General features: G+C 34.0%; 3 protein-coding genes across 8 annotated transcripts; all 3 read right to left on the reverse strand.

The window, feature by feature from the left end:
* Window positions 1-666: 666 nt before the first annotated feature.
* Window positions 667-6,958, reverse strand: LOC106746580 (eukaryotic initiation factor 4A-I). Its single transcript, XM_014623320.1, has 8 exons — window positions 6,851-6,958; window positions 5,400-5,517; window positions 4,426-4,573; window positions 4,220-4,329; window positions 3,837-4,112; window positions 2,767-3,218; window positions 2,103-2,297; window positions 667-1,037 (listed from the first exon to the last, which is right to left on the reverse strand). The coding sequence occupies exons 1-7, from the start codon at window positions 6,871-6,873 to the stop codon at window positions 2,153-2,155; spliced, it is 1,272 nt and encodes a 423-aa protein (XP_014478806.1). The 5' UTR covers window positions 6,874-6,958; the 3' UTR covers window positions 667-1,037; window positions 2,103-2,152.
* A 953-nt stretch (window positions 6,959-7,911) lies between these two features.
* On the reverse strand, window positions 7,912-11,373 carry LOC106746594. 4 transcript variants are annotated; one of them, XM_014623340.1, is made up of 4 exons: window positions 11,290-11,373; window positions 9,824-10,008; window positions 9,443-9,624; window positions 7,912-9,315 (listed from the first exon to the last, which is right to left on the reverse strand). In XM_014623340.1, exons 2-4 carry the CDS (start codon window positions 9,995-9,997, stop codon window positions 8,121-8,123), a joined length of 1,551 nt encoding a protein of 516 aa, XP_014478826.1. In that variant the 5' UTR covers window positions 9,998-10,008; window positions 11,290-11,373; the 3' UTR covers window positions 7,912-8,120. The 4 variants fall into 4 exon arrangements, with proteins under 4 accessions (XP_014478826.1, XP_014478827.1, XP_014478828.1 ...); XM_014623341.1 differs by having other exon boundaries at window positions 7,913-9,315; window positions 9,824-9,905; window positions 11,290-11,372; XM_014623342.1 differs by lacking the exon at window positions 11,290-11,373 and adding an exon at window positions 10,226-10,704 and having other exon boundaries at window positions 7,913-9,315; window positions 9,824-9,905.
* LOC106746595 (activating signal cointegrator 1 complex subunit 1) lies at window positions 10,817-14,020 on the reverse strand. 3 transcript variants are annotated; one of them, XM_014623347.1, is made up of 7 exons: window positions 13,847-14,020; window positions 13,479-13,665; window positions 12,719-12,831; window positions 12,314-12,632; window positions 11,961-12,121; window positions 11,549-11,664; window positions 10,817-11,453 (listed from the first exon to the last, which is right to left on the reverse strand). In XM_014623347.1, exons 2-7 carry the CDS (start codon window positions 13,577-13,579, stop codon window positions 11,340-11,342), a joined length of 924 nt encoding a protein of 307 aa, XP_014478833.1. In that variant the 5' UTR covers window positions 13,580-13,665; window positions 13,847-14,020; the 3' UTR covers window positions 10,817-11,339. The 3 variants fall into 3 exon arrangements, with proteins under 3 accessions (XP_014478833.1, XP_014478832.1, XP_014478831.1); XM_014623346.1 differs by having other exon boundaries at window positions 13,795-14,020; XM_014623345.1 differs by having other exon boundaries at window positions 11,246-11,453; window positions 13,479-13,712; window positions 13,795-14,020.
* Window positions 14,021-16,433: the final 2,413 nt, after the last annotated feature.

Raw genomic sequence — 16,433 nt, forward strand, 5'->3', positions numbered from 1 at the left:
TCTTATTTGAATTAACGTACTCCAAACATTTAAGATCAAACACTTACGATACGAATTATGGAAACGTATAATCACGCATATTTGGTTTAAGAACCTTTACATTACGAATAAACTTGATTCTCTATACACACAAGGAATTATACTTATTTTCACGAAATTTATTTTCTCGTATATCATGCAATTCCTAACAATAACTCGTTTTTTACTTAATATTGATAAGCTACAAATGATTATAAAACTAGAATTTTCCAGTTACCACTCCTTAATTTTGTATATAATATGCTTGTTCACTCAGTTCACTTAATGGTATTTTCTTTGACGATACAATAAATATATGTAAATGACAAGTTTATTATATCCAGTTTATATACTCATTTTAGTCATAAATAATATTTATATATATAAATACAATAAACACACAATAGTCCATTCTGTCAAGATCCATTTATAATATTTACAGAATTTTTAATGACTAGTTTTCGGAAATTCGAGAAAGAACCGCATTGCCATAAAGTCGCATTATGCGAGCAATGGTGTAATGCAATCAGAAATCTGTGATTACATCGCATCTGAAGCATTTATAGACTCTACTCTTGCTATTTCCTCAAATTTTCGAAAACCATTACTAACGCTTTTGCAAATTTACGATTAATGACGATGATAGAGTACGTATCGTAATATTTTTAATCATAAAGACACGATACAAAAGTTCTCACAATATATATATATATATTTTTTTTTTATTTCATCTGATATTGATAAGTTTCGTGCACGAAAACTTGCAAATGATGATAATAAAGAATGTTTACAGAAAATTTCTCACATTGATAAATCTAACGAATAATATTTCCAAGCCAATTATTAATAAAAAGTGTAAAAATATAAAAAAAAGGTAAAGAAAATACATATAGTGTCAGAGCCCATGAGAAGCAGGAGTTTAGAGAGGTAATCGATTTACAAAACTTCTATTTTGAATCAGGAAATCTGGTCTTTATTTCCAAAAATATCTCGCCCACGTCTGGACTGCCCAAAACTGCCTGCAAATACAAATAAAAAGAACTGTGAGAACTTTTTCGGTATATAAACCGTAAAACTTATCCCCAACGCGGAGTCCGTTCACGGTGATATAACGCACAGCGGAGCACTTAAGAATCTCTCACTCGTACACAGTTTGTCCATTCAGGGTTTTCATTGTGAAATTGGATTGTGTATTCAATGAAAAAAAAAAAAATACAATAAAGATCGTAATAACAAAGACCACATTCTCAAAAGATCAAACACTTTATTTAATATGAAGGTGTGCACCTGGGGGATTTAGGATATACAAAAATTCATATTATCTAAGCTTGAATGTACATCTTCTGCGACAACGCTTGTGATTAAAGTATCCCTTCCAATACCCAACTAAACCTCTGCCTAGACAAACGAGTTGTAATCGTGGTGACAAAAGCATCGAACAAAAAATGTTGAATATAGACCGAATCATCCAGTTCGAAATATCTTGGGGGGAAATAGGTGGATTAAAAAGTTTCAAAAGGAAAAACTTCAAGATCTCTATGACAACCATTGGACTTGCGACGGGATAAAAGTGTGAACCAAGTCCGGACAAAGTAAAACCTTTGACCTGTTGCGATAATAGGGATAAAGTATAATCAAATTGCACCGGGCTGTGCTCTTCACACTTTAGTTCTATTCTTGCCACCCTGTAGCGTGATATATATTATATTGTAATATTATTATTAAAAATCTAAGTAAAAATAATCCCGACCAGTACCGGTAATATAGTAATAATAGTAATGTCTATAATAGTATTAATAGCGATAATAGTAAGAATAATAATAGTAATAGTAGTAATAGCAGAGCAGCAATATCGATAGCGGCAACAGTAGTAATACACTAATAGTAATAATGTCGTACTACTAACTCCTGTAGCGCAACAGATAGCTATATCCGTAATCTACTATTATAAATCGAAACGAATACGAAAATGTTGGAATATTTTGGTAGATCGCGTTTACATAAGCGATATAGTTCATCAACTCACTCAGTATATATACTCACACACCATGAGAGATCAGCTGAGAGCTTCTTATTTCACTTACTTTTTATTATTTTTTTTATTATAATGAATTATAGCCAATAAAATTGAGGCTTAGATCAAATCAGCGACATTCATTGGCATCTCATCGATGTGAGTGTTGTAGAATTGTTCAATGTCTTTTAAAGTTCTCTTATCCTCTTCTGTCACGAAGTTAATGGCCACACCTTTACGACCAAAACGACCACCACGACCAATTCTGTGATATGGAAAAAAAAATTATCAGAATTCATACATTTATATATATTATACATATATATTAACAGTAACACAAAGCTTTAACATTTTAGTGAGGAAATAAAACCATAATAAAAATATACATTTCTAACATCCCTAAGGTTGACGTTACGTTAATATTTTCAATACTTTCTGAAAATACATCTGCAGCTTGTGTTTTTTAACGTATCATCGAAATACAAAATCCGATTTTCCTTAAACTGCAGCACTGATTATTCAAATTAAAATTATAAATATATACGAAATCTCTCTCTTCTTTTTCTATTTATATATTACTACTTCATAGATAGTATTTCCTCTTTCATGACTAAAAATTGTATTTTGCTCAAATAAATTATACTCCGTTAATCTCAATATATATGATTAAAATATAATTATTATTAAATTATTATTAAATAATAAAAAATAAATTAAATAGTCACACAATTTACCTGTGAATGTAATTTTCACGATTCGAAGGTAAGTCATAATTAATGACCAACGACACTTGCTGCACATCTATACCACGCGCCAGGAGATCGGTGGTGATCAAAACTCTGGATGAGCCAGTGCGGAACTGCCTCATAATGAGATCACGTTCCTTCTGTTCCATGTCGCCATGCATAGCAGAGACGGTAAAGTCACGTTTGTGCATACTCTCCGTTAACCAATCTACTTTGCGGCGCGTATTGCAGAAGATAACAGCCTGAGTGATACTCAGAGTATCGTACAGGTCGCAAAGAGTCTCCAACTTCCAATCTTCACGTTCAACGTAAACGAAAAACTGTTTAATTCCTTCAAGTGTCAGCTCCTCTTTCTTAACCAAAATACGAATGGGATTTCTCATAAAGCATTTGGATACATCCAAAACATCTGACGGCATTGTGGCAGATAATAGAATAACCTGGAAGAGACAATCATGTTGTGTATGAGAGACGATGAAGGCTAAAACTATTTGCGAGGAACCACGTGTCGATACAATGTGATAATCGATATTACATGTTGATGTAAGAAATAAATAATCGGTATGTATGTATTGGTATGTTGAAAGTTATTATATAAGTAACTATACGTGTGCAATATAAAATGGCATCATGCTGTAACAGCTATTGTAAATTATTGCTGCTATCACAGAGATATTAAGAGTGACTAATCCATTTTGGGACATTAACGATTATTATTAGGAGTGCTATGCCACGATAACTGTTTGCATTTTAGGCGACTATTACTTCCAGACAAAATATATATGAACACATTCGATGGTAACAGAGCTTATGTCAAACTTATAGTTATACGTTTGACAAGATGGCACTGTTACAACGCACCTGTATCTTATAATATATTTGTTAACTTGACTACTATAAGGTATACCGCAACTTTTTCGTCTTGTACGATTTGTGGACTTGTCCAAAAAAGAGAGAGATACTTTCTAATAATTAAAATAAAATTATCTATTAGATAGTAATTGTAGATCAAACGAATCTCTATAATGCTCAGAAAAAAATATATATCTCTCATATACCTGCACTTCATTGGGCAATAGTTTGAAAACATCGTGGATTTGATCTTTGAATCCTCGCGACAGCATCTCATCGGCTTCATCCAGGACAAACAGTTTGATGCTGCTTGCGCGTAGCGCTCTTCGACTGATCATATCGTAAACTCTGCCGGGTGTGCCAACTACCACGTGGACACCCTGGTCTAATTTACGCATATCTTCGCGTACATTCGTACCACCAATACACGCGTGGCATTCAGCATGCATAAAATCGCCTAGCGCGATAACGACCTTTTGGATCTACACGGAAATCAGAGTATCACGTTTACAGTTCACGTAAAGTAAAACATATTTCCTCGATTTCAACGGAATTCTTTGTTAAAACGGACACCTAACGAATTGCTTACTTGTTGGGCTAACTCACGAGTTGGTGCGAGGATCAAAGCCTGGCATTCTTTAATACTAGTGTCAATTTGTTGAAGAATCGATATCGAGAATGTCGCAGTTTTGCCAGTACCTACGGATACCAAAATATACAATATTGTATAATATATGCTCATGTATATACTAATACATTAACATGCCATCACAGATTAGCAGAAGAGTTTCTCACCAGATTGGGCCTGAGCAATGACATCGAGTCCCCTTATGCATGGTAAAATGGCACGTTGTTGAATTGCCGACGGTTTTTCAAAACCATAAGCATATATTCCACGCAATAGTTCTTCTTTCAAATTCATTTCATCAAAATTTTCGACAACCTAATCGTATCAAAGTATACATTTTATAAGCTGTCACAAAATATCTATGTACGTGTATGTGTACGTGTATGTACGTGTGCGAGTGACGAAATTATATAATTTCATAAAATATACAATTGTTGACAAAGATACGTTAAGATCTCTTCTAGAAAATAATTCGGTACAAATATTATCAGATAATCAACATTTTACGTGGAAGTATTATGTATTCATTTTTCAACCTTTTTCAACCTTGTAAATTCGATAAAGATTCGACAAAGATTACTCAGACCAATCAAAGAAATCCAGATTAGAAAAATGTCATAACAAACACATAACAAGATTATTTCACTTTTCTAATTAATCTCAATAATTCCATAAATTATAAACTGTGTCTAATAACGTGGCTAATCGTGGAAAAACCAGTAAAGAAATAACAAATTGTATTTCGAGGAACTTCCTTGAACCAAGCAGCAATTGTTCCTGCTTGTTAAATTCATACAGTACATAAAAAATGCATATTTATTAAAACTTCCCTATATAATCTGTATTATGTCCACTGAATTATTCCAGAGAAAATTAATGTATTCTCAATTTAAAACTGCCTGACAGTTTGTTTTTAGCTGAACTGGCTATATTAGCTCAAGAAATACATGCATACCAAAGCATAAGAATCTTTACATATGCTCCAACGCGTATGTAAATTTCTTGAACTAGTGCTAGTTTAACTAAAAAAAGAGCGGACCATGTTATCTCAAGATAAAATATTCTTCATGACATCAGTAGAAAGCATGATAAAGAATTTTGTTACACTCAGATATATTAAAACAATGACTAGTTTACTCACAACGTCCCAGTTGGACTCGATGATGCCATCAGGGTCCATTCCCGGAGGCCCATCGTACGTGGGTTGCTCACTTTCACTAGGGCCATTTTTTGAATCTCCTGGCCATTGATCATCATTTCTGAAACATAAATAAGATATCGTTAACTTTAAATATTAATGATTATTGAAAAATTTTCGATAAATCAGGCTTATAAATCATAAAACACTAATCATAACAAAAATATATCTATTTGATATATTTTACCACAACATAACTTTTACAATAAAAACATGTGATCAAAGAATATTAAGTAAATTTTTCTGTATCAAAATAAGAGATAAACATTAAATTTATGGAATTATTTTGATAAAAGCTCTAAAACATTATACATCATAATTTCAACTGGTCATATAACTTTTCCTGGGAGCAAAAGTTCGGTAAATATCAGGCAAACTAACGACGATTTCGGCCGTCGTGTAACTTTTCGGACGATAAAAAATGTGAAACTCCCCACTTTTCACATTTCTGCTCTTAGGGAAAAGTTAGACGGTCGCCACCCCGTAAGGGAATTTATAATATTAGTCACGACAATTATGACACGATGACAAATCACTTTTAAAATCCACGTGACCTTGAGAGCTGAAGTTTTGAATCGATCTGACGAAATACATATATCGGAATCCTACACAAATAAGGCATAATTTAACGGCCATTTACGTTTACGAGCGCCGTGCGAATGTGAACACGACGACGACGACGGAACGAGATCATCGGGATCCGCGAGTTTTCGGTACGTGCGAATCGGAGCTGGCGGACTAACTTGACAGTGACTCACGCGGAAGCATGGCCAAGGAGAAACGAAACGTGTTGCTTCCTGCCGAACGAGCGAGGTGCGCGAGACACGAGATGCTCTCTCTCTCTCTCTCTCTCTTTCTCCCCCGGAGCTCTCGTGCGCGCCCGAACGCGGGCCCGGACACCCGGATTGATTTTTCGGCGGAAACCGTGCAAAAAACGCTATTTCATTACGTAATTCCGGAGCAATGGGAAAACGTGTTCGGCCTGTCGAGTGGCGGTCACGGGGGGAAAAAAGCTTCACCCTGCGACCACGCCGTCGGGACACACTTCGAACGCGGAATCGCCGGGGAGGCCCCGGACGAGTCCGTCCGGGCGGTTTTCGCCACGTTACGGCCGCCGGATGAGGTTAAGACCATCCCCGCGGATACGGCACTCGCGATCGCCGTTAATCTCCCGCGAGCAATGTGACAAAAACGAATGGCACGCCATGTTGTCAGTCTCGTGTCCCGTGCGTCCCGATCTCGGCCACTATTTCTCGCGGTCGCATTTTAATTCGGCGCCGCGCGGAATTTCACGGAGCACGAAACCAGACAACGGCCACCGTCGCGCGGGGATCACGGGACGACGCGGAAACGCGAAAACCTCTGGCCGTTGAGGTAGAAAAGACCGAACTTACCGTCGTTCAGAAGTATGCGACATGTTCCACTCACGGGAGGACAACGGAAAGGAAGAGTGAGGAATAGTTCGTATGGCGTCACGAGGCTCATTCACAGCGACTGCCGCGCTACGGCGCTGCGAACGGCGCCGGTGAAGATTTCGACGATTTTTATAGGCGCGCTAGATCGCTATCGGCCGGGCCTGCTGGGGATAGAGCCAATTAGCGCCGCAAACATTCGTGGGCGAGGGGAGAATTTCTTTCGCTCATACAAAAATTTCCGAGATATTTCGTTTACCGGCCCTCATCGCGCATGACAGGACGTGACGTTCTGTACCCATAGTGACTTGCGGCGTTGTAACAAAGCTTTAGGCGGCGAATGTGAATGTTCTCAACGCTTTCCCCGAAATTTATCCAGAAAGACCGCTGATGAATATTATCCACCTACACCTGTTTAGTACACAGTAAAGGCTGCTACACATTAAGTGTCAAAATACAATGGCATAACACGAGCATGTTGACGATGAAATAATTGATGTATATGTCTTATTAAATACAGACAATATATCATTATTGTAGGTATATATCATTTAATCAGTCAAAATGTTTATATGCTGTTTTATTTAAGTAACTGCTTATTTATAGCAGCCTGCAGCACGCACCAATTCGGCATGGTGTAGACGGTCGAATTCGCTGTACAATTGAAAACAATTGGAATTTTTTTTTTCAATTATTTTAAATTAATTTCTATATATACGGCTAGTGGAAAATAAAAATGGTAGTCTGTAATAAACTCCAAGTAGACATAATATATACATAATTATATATGAAGTAATATATATATATACATATATATTACTTAATTATATATAAAGTTTTTATATTCGTATTACTTAATTACATATAAAGTAATATATATAAAACGTTATATACAAAGTAACTGTTAGATCCATTATAATCTATATAATGAATATATTAAATATTACGTGAAATGTCTTACGTGAAATTCGATATGTTTGGTGTATATTAAATAATATATATATTTATTTGTTTGTTGGTTATATACAAGTCTAAAGATCTTCAGTCTTATTCAACTTATGAATAAATTATTTATTACATGCGATAGATAACATAATGAAATCCCTTTTACCCGAACCCTGTACCAAATTTTCATATGATAAAAAAATCATACTTGTATTTTTAATAAAATAATACTTTTGCACTTCCAATGATAGGCATATATTTACTCGGGCGAATATCTTTGAGTCGAAATATACAGAGTTATTTATATTCATTCAATGTAAGCGCAGCCAAGAATTACAGACAATATTGCAATTGGGAAAATAACATATATACCCATTCGCGGTTGGCACGTAGAAATCAACATACTAACATCGTCCGTTTCGTCGTGCTCTATACCATCCTTGGTTGGTATTTCGACAATCACCCTTTCCGGTGATAACATATTTACAGAAAACGAGCATTCGGTTTGATTAATGCAAGACTTGGTTATATTCTCATATTGAAAAGTTGGTTTATATATATCAAAGACCGCATAAATGTCATTAGATACGACGTCGTTATCGCTATAGAAAATATAATAATAATAACCGTTCTCTTCAACGTGGTGGCTTGTCTGTATGTGCTTGCCACTGAGTAAATAGCTAATATCAGTACATTGATTGGAAGGTTCGAACTCGTGTGCCAACAATATCGATCCACCGTAACAGTTAAATAAGCCATACTCGAAACTGGAGACAGACGACTCGTCGTTTGATTCGGACATATTCTTATCGGCATTACCACCGTGTCTGATGCCTTGATCTAACAACGATGGCGGTTTCACGAGTTCTCGACTTCTTTTGAGTCTTTTGGCGTTCTTCAGACTAGTATCTTCCACTTTTGCCGACTGTTTATATACGTCTTTTTCGCTGACCGAATGCAATACCCGTTCTAATTTTTTTACACGCATCTTTCTCGAGTACTTTTGAGTATTTTCTGTACTGTTTTCTATTCTCTTCCTCTTGTTTTTCTTCGTACCACGTTGTCTGTTTGTAGTGTGTCTCATTTCTCTAGTATTGTTCACCGTTGTCGCTCGATAATGATCCGTATATTTGTGGACATAAGTAGCTGCCTTTCTGTACAACATCTCTAAACTTTCGTCATTTTTTAAAGCCACTGAACTTGCATTATGCGCCTGTGCGCTATTATCTATTGTAGAAACTTTAAAATCTCCCTTCAAAAGGTCCTTAGACTTAGAATTTACACGCACATGTGATTGCGTATCATTGATACTGTACGTTTTAACAGACCCAAGTATCTCATTAGAATCAATCTCTTGCGCATTCGATTCATATATTATTTTAACTTGTTTATTGGCTCCTGGCATAAAGAGTGCTTGATCCTTCTCAATATTGTGTTCCAACAGGCCACAGGTTTGTAAATTCTTCTCTCCTTTCACCACTAATATGGAGGCTCCCTCAAATCTAAATGGAAATATTGCTTTTATAGAGATATATTGTGCTCTCACAGATAAAAATGAAATAAAAAAATATATTTGCAGACTGCAACTGCGGCACATAATAGTTCACTTATATTTCCTATTTTGCTTACCTTGAACACACAGAGAGAACTACAGTTGCACCTTTTAACAGGTAAAATCCCCAATATTCTAATGTATCATCTGGTAAACTCATGCTCTTTTTTAATCTTATATGTTTTCGATACGACGTTACTTCTGGTCGATGCGACATTTGAAAAGCATTGAAGGTGTCATTCATTCGTACAGTATGTTCCTATAAAGATCCAACGTTTCATCACATTCTTTTAATTTAAAGATGTTGATATAAATAATATAACAATTTATATTCTTATATGTCATAATTCATGTCAATTAATGTTTTATCATGAGTGATACAAAATTTTGTTTAATGTTATTTGATATCAAGTCACATAATAACAAGTGGTAAAATTAAATATTATATTCTTTCTTACTGAACAAAATATGCTCGAAACTCCATCGTTGATTTCCATGATATCAGATTCTGTTACAGCATACGCAACATCTGCATAGAGACTATGCCGTAGATACAGAGGGATTATTAGAAGCGTAATTGGTAAGAGAACTATCGTTGTGCAGAAAAATAATATTCTTCTGATACCGTGCATTTTTATTATGTCTACAGAAAATGCAAGTTAAATGCATGTTAGAGAATGATTACCGATGTTAGTTGGAATATGTATATGAGGAAGCAGAAATTGTTTATATATACATGGTTTTATGCATCTTAATAAAGCTATACTATGATGCTATGTATGAAATATTCATCTAAGCATACATAGATTCCCAAATATTAATGCTACTAAACGTTATTTTAAATAGAAATTAAAAAGCACCTTTACATTCAGAGATAATAAAATCCGAATGAACACCAAATAGTAGTAACAAGACATCAATGTTATAATTTCGTACTGGACAATGTAACTGGACAATGTTACATAACACACGTGCTATATTGCGCATTTACATTGTTGAGTGGGAAACTATAATATTATGTTATTGTTAGTTGATGTTCACTGGAATATACATGTTATATCTGCTAAGTAGATATGCAAAGAATATATGTAACATGCATCTAAAAAATTATGTTGAAATATTATTAACGTATCAAGTACAATCTATAAGAAAAAAATTATTTCTCCATATACTTCAATTTATAACGTATATTTTATTGTATATCGTGCTCGATAAATGTTTTGGAGGTTATGTCTTAATTCATGTTTAAAAATATTCTAGTTTAAACTTCCTTTATAAATATTATAAATGTTATAGTCCACAAACTTAACAGAGAAAGACGAAAACATAGAAAAAAACATATATATTATTTAGGTAGCATACCTACTTATAAATATAAGGTAAAAATAGTATGATGATTTTTATTAAACACATGTATATTTCTCTTTCCAAGAAATAATAATTACATATTTCTATCAAGTCGTTATTCATAAAAGTTTTAAATTCCAGAGCTTTACAGTATATGTTCTAATTACATATTAATTACATTTGTAATAAACGTTAGTAGAAAAAGATTAAGCGTTAATAAGACTATAGATAAAAACTGAACTTTATCGACATCTAGATAAACGATTGATAAGCGATATGAATAGGATTTGACCGTTATCGTGTATGATTCATCTGTTTTACTAACAATATATAAATGATATATAAATCATATATTAATTGCATGAGTTACACATTTAATAAAATATTACGTATAATTTATAGGCAATTCGCAGATATTTATACAACTATTAAAAAATACCGTATATATATATATACAATTTGTTTAAATTTCATTTATTAGTATATGAAAGTTACATTTTCTTTATTTTGGTACACTACATAAGAGGAGAGAATATTTTATATATATATATAGTATGTGTGTGCATATGTAACTTACTTCTTTTGCTTAAAAAGCAATTGTTATATAAACATAGCAAGTATTTGTATTTAAAAAGTAATACTGGCTATTGATTTATAGTAATTGTCCTTTGTAGCAGTATGTGTTTCAGATATGTCAATCCGATTAAATATATTCGTTCCAAATAATGTATTCTCATGAATCTAAAACAAAATAACATAATGTTATAAATAGCTCTATTATTAATCTGTTTAATTATTTATGTAAATGTAATCTACAAAAATATATATTTTGTTACTTTTAATATTTCGCTTGCATTAAATTTTTGTTTATATGCTTCCTTCTCATCTTTAAAGTGTATATTCATTACAGTCATGTGTAACTTCACTCTTTCATATTCCTTCTCTCGTAAACCTACAATTAATATAGTTAATTATTTCAATGTGTGTGTGTGTGTGTGTGTGTGTGTGTGTGTGTGTGTGTGTGTGTGTGTGTGTGTGTGTGTACGGTATATCAATATAAACAATATTTTCATAAATGAATATTTTATAAGATTATGCATATATAGTAACTAAAAAATTACAAATTATACTATGATAGTTACTCAATATATTAAATATGTTTAATTCTATTTTGTATATGTTTTGTATTTATTATATATTTCATTATATATTAAATATATTTAATTCTATGTGACAAATATTATTTACCTATGTTTGTAAAATAATCAGCAATTTTATCAACAATTTCTTGTAATTTTTCATTGGGTGTAACTTGTGCAAACAAAACTTTAACCTCAGTGGGATCATCATTCATACATGCAACCCCTCGTAAGTGTATATTTAGTGGTCCAGCTTTTTCAAGGATGGGGCTGTAACAGATTATTTAATTATTTAAAAATCTTTTAGAATATTGTTGCTCACATAATATTTAATATAATTTGTCATACATTTATATGATATAAAATCTATTAGTTTTGCAATCAGTTACATATATACTATTAATTAAAATAGCAAGCTTTTTTTATTATCATTCACAGATCAGAATATATTACTTTACTTACTCTATGATATTTTCTTTACAATGCATAAGAGCATTAACAGCTTGTTCTTTCTCCTTATCATCGAATAATTTCAGCACTCCAATGGTAAGATGCAATTTAGATGATGTTTGGAACAATGATTCATCAATGTTATACGCAGTTTTGCCATAATTTTCCAACACATTATTTTTAAAAGAATAATATTTCTCAATTATTTCTTCTGTATTTAATGGTATCGATAAGAAATGTGTAAAACGTATTTTTTTTTTCGAGGCTTCCACTAACAAATCAATTCTATGTTTTGCTGATACTATGGCTTTACGATCTTGTGCAGTAATAACTATGAATAAACACACAATATTAAAAAATTACAAATTATATTAAAAGCTCTAATTAAATGGTTCTTAACAATATAGTTATTTTTACCAATGTTTTCATCTTGGTCCTTTTTCTTTGGTACATATATGGTTGCTTTTGTCTCAACTTCTAATTTTTTAAGTATTGTACCTTTTGCACCAATTATATGTGAATAAAAAATTCTAGAATGATGCAAATAAGAGTAATATCCGTTTCTACCATAATGATTTAAAAAGTTAATCTCTAGTATGATATTCGGCTAGTCTAAGCTTTTCAAAATATTAGTTCCTACCAATAATTTACTTACGATTGAAGGTATATAAACTGAATAAATTGAACATCAAATGAGTTCAATTTAAACAACAATATGGACTGTTTAGAACTATTTAACGATGGAAGAAAATGACTAATCAGTTTGATATTAAAAAAATCGTGCTTAACTTTTATTTATATATAATGGCATATTTAAGTTATCTTGTCTTTTCATCTTCTAATAATAAAAATCATCGAGAATCACACAGAAGAAAAAAAATTTTAACGATGTACAAGATTTAGAGAAACTAAATGATATTAAATTTAAAATATGACTTAGATTAAACAAGCAATCAGTACTATTAGCATCGCAAGAAATAAGAAGAGAATTAAAGTTTTTGACAAATAGGTAAGTTCAAACTATTTAATAATAATATTTTATAATAATATTGCATTAATTATGCGTATATGCAGTATGAGAAAAAGAGAGATAATATAATAAGATAATCAGCTCTATATTTTATTCAATTTCAAGTAATATGCGAATATTAGAACAATATATTTAGAAAAAATTTACTTAGGTACGTAGAAGGTATGTTTAAAAAATGCATCATAATCTACTATTTCTATCTCATTTTCAAGCTCTTCATCTGAACAAACTGGTTCTTTATCCTCCATGTATGGGGCTGATGTATGAATGTTTTTCCAGGCACTACTTTCATAAAATCTGTAGCATCTATCACCAACCCAAATTAATTCTGGCTCTAATATGTCCATTACATGAAATGCAAAATATTTTATGTAAGAATTCCTAAAATTTACATTATTCAATTAATCGACATTAATAATTGTCACATTATTAAAAATATCGATAAACCAAAACAATATCTAACCTGTTTAATATACTTAATGCACGGTGCATTGAATTATGTTGAAACGTAATACCTATAGGACTCGTGGCATAATTCAACCTTAATGTATCTTTTCTCCTTCGATGAACTTCTTAATTAACTAAAGGAATTTCCTCGACGAAAAGTTGCAACCACAGAGATATAAGAATAGAGGGAACAAGGGATATATGCTACGTTTAAGTGGAAGTGATAGAGGTCAAGAGAGAGATGGATGCCGAGTGTCCTATCTGTCTCTTTCTAGTTGAGCGCTGTGATTGGTACAATGAGCCGCCAAGACGACCACGCGACGTCAGGAGGGGAGAAAGCAGACTAAAATTTCGTTTTGTAAACATGCGTGCACATGTGTATAGAATTAAAATTCGTTAAATATTCGAACGTTAACAAAATAATAATTGGACGCGATTTGTTTAAAAATGAAGCATTGTTTGAAATGCAAGGCGGAGTCTTAACCTGGATGTAACCGCAGTTTTCACTCGTAAGAAAGTACAAATACGTAACCTCAAATAATTATGTTATTTTTTCCTACATTTAAAAAAATATGTAAATGTTATAGGCTACCGAAGGATGTAGATATAAGGCGTAAATGGTTGAATATACTTCAACTACCTTTGTATTTTGAAGTGAAAACAGCATATATTTGCAGTGATCATTTTAGCAATGACAGTTTCTTTGAATTGGATGGAGAAAAATGTATAGCTATATCGTCGTTGGTGCGGCAGCCAATCCCAGCGCGTGACTAGAAAGAGACAGATAGGACACTCGGCATCCATCTCTCTCTTTGCCTCTATCACTTCCACTTACAGGCTTGTTCCCTCTATTCTTATATCTCTATGGTTGCAACACATTTATATATATTTACTAAAGTGAAATTTAGTAAATTTTGGACTTAAAGTCCGTGTCACACTACGGATTAAGGTTGAAATTTGATGAATCAGAACAAAGCTCACTAAACTCGTTTAGTCAAACCTGCTTTGATTGGTCAAGTTTCACCCCAATCACAATCTTAATTGGATCGGATCGAGTTGCTGGCCGGATGTAAAAGTTGCTAGAAATTATTGGAAATTCTAGTACCTTTCAAGCATTTACCAACATAAATACAAGATCTCGATTCGAGATCTAGCATCGTAGATGGACATAAGGCCTTAAAGGGCATTTTACAATACGTGGCGAATGCCTCGTCTCCAATCGCGAAGAATGGCAATTATATCAGGGGTATGCAAAGGTTTCCGTCGTTTGAAGGAGAAAGGAAATAGGAACAAGCAGGAAACCAGAACATATTTATTTAACGGAATATTGGCCGTTAGCATCAATAACTTTTTGCCATTTTTCGGGCAACAAATGAATGCCCTCCTGTGATAGGACTCGGGTTTTGAATTGAAGAACGCGGCGACAAATTTTTCAACATCTGCAACTGTGGTGAACCGTCATTGGGCTAGGGAATGTTGCATAGAGCGAAATAAATAAAAGTCGGAAGGTGCTAAATCTGGGAAGTAAGCCGGGTGTGGTAAAACTTCCCACTTTAACTGTTCAAGAGGTGACTTTGTAGTTGCACCGACATGAGGTCTGGCATTGTTGTGTAACAGGATAATTGGCCGTCGTCCTCTATCAGTCCATAGGCGTTTTCGCTCAATTTCGCCATTAAGTTTCATCAACTGAGTGCTGTACCGTTGTGCAGTGATTGTTTTGCTCGGTTTCAACAGTTCAAAGTACAACACTCCATATAGATCCCACCACACATACAACAGTACCCTTTTCCCGTGGATATCCTGTTTTACAGTGAATATTGATGGCTGACCTGGATTGACCCTGGATCACTTACGTACTGAGTTGTCACAATAGATCCATTTCTCATCGCCGGTTGCCACTTTCCACAAGAAATTCTTCCGTTGAAACCGCTGCAGCAACGACATGCATATGCCCAATCGTTGACCAATATTACGCTCCGTTAAAGTATGCGGAACCCATTTACCAATCTTCTGGATCTCTTCCAAAGCTTGTAGACGCCGTACCGTCGATTGATCCACTTTTAAGCGTTTCGCCAGTTGCGTGGTCGATAGTGTGGCATCCTTTTGTAACAACGATTCCAGCTCCTCGTCTGAGAATTCCTTCGGCCTACCAGCGCGTGGTTTGTCTTCCAAGCTTCGATCACCTTTCTTAAACCTGGCAAACCATTCTCGACACGTTCACTCACCAATAACCGTTTCGCCATAAGCCTGACATATTGAACCATATGCCTCGTTTGCACTCTTTCCTAAATTAAACATGAATAACAAACAGTGGCGCACATGAACTTTATCGACCGCCATACTTGGCTTCATGAACGAAATAACCGCACGGATAGCCGGCCGATTGGACGACTACAGCGACGTGTATTAATGGCGGCGGAAACTTTTTCATACTCCTAATAGAATGTCCTTTATTAGTCAAGACGGTTTTATGCTATGCATATGCAGCTATGCCATTTTTTATGTTTGACGGTCCTAAAGACGTAATCACACTTCTAAAGCGGAAAGCACATACTTTGGCATAACGCATAAAGTAACAAACCAGAGTTCTAAGTTTTTATCCTCACGATGGAAACGAAAGATCCTGATTGGCTCGCCTTCTTATGCGTCATGTAC

Source organism: Dinoponera quadriceps, unplaced genomic scaffold, assembly GCF_001313825.1.
Source record: "Dinoponera quadriceps isolate SergipeBrazil2010 unplaced genomic scaffold, ASM131382v1 scaffold1573, whole genome shotgun sequence".
NCBI lineage: Eukaryota > Metazoa > Arthropoda > Insecta > Hymenoptera > Formicidae > Dinoponera > Dinoponera quadriceps.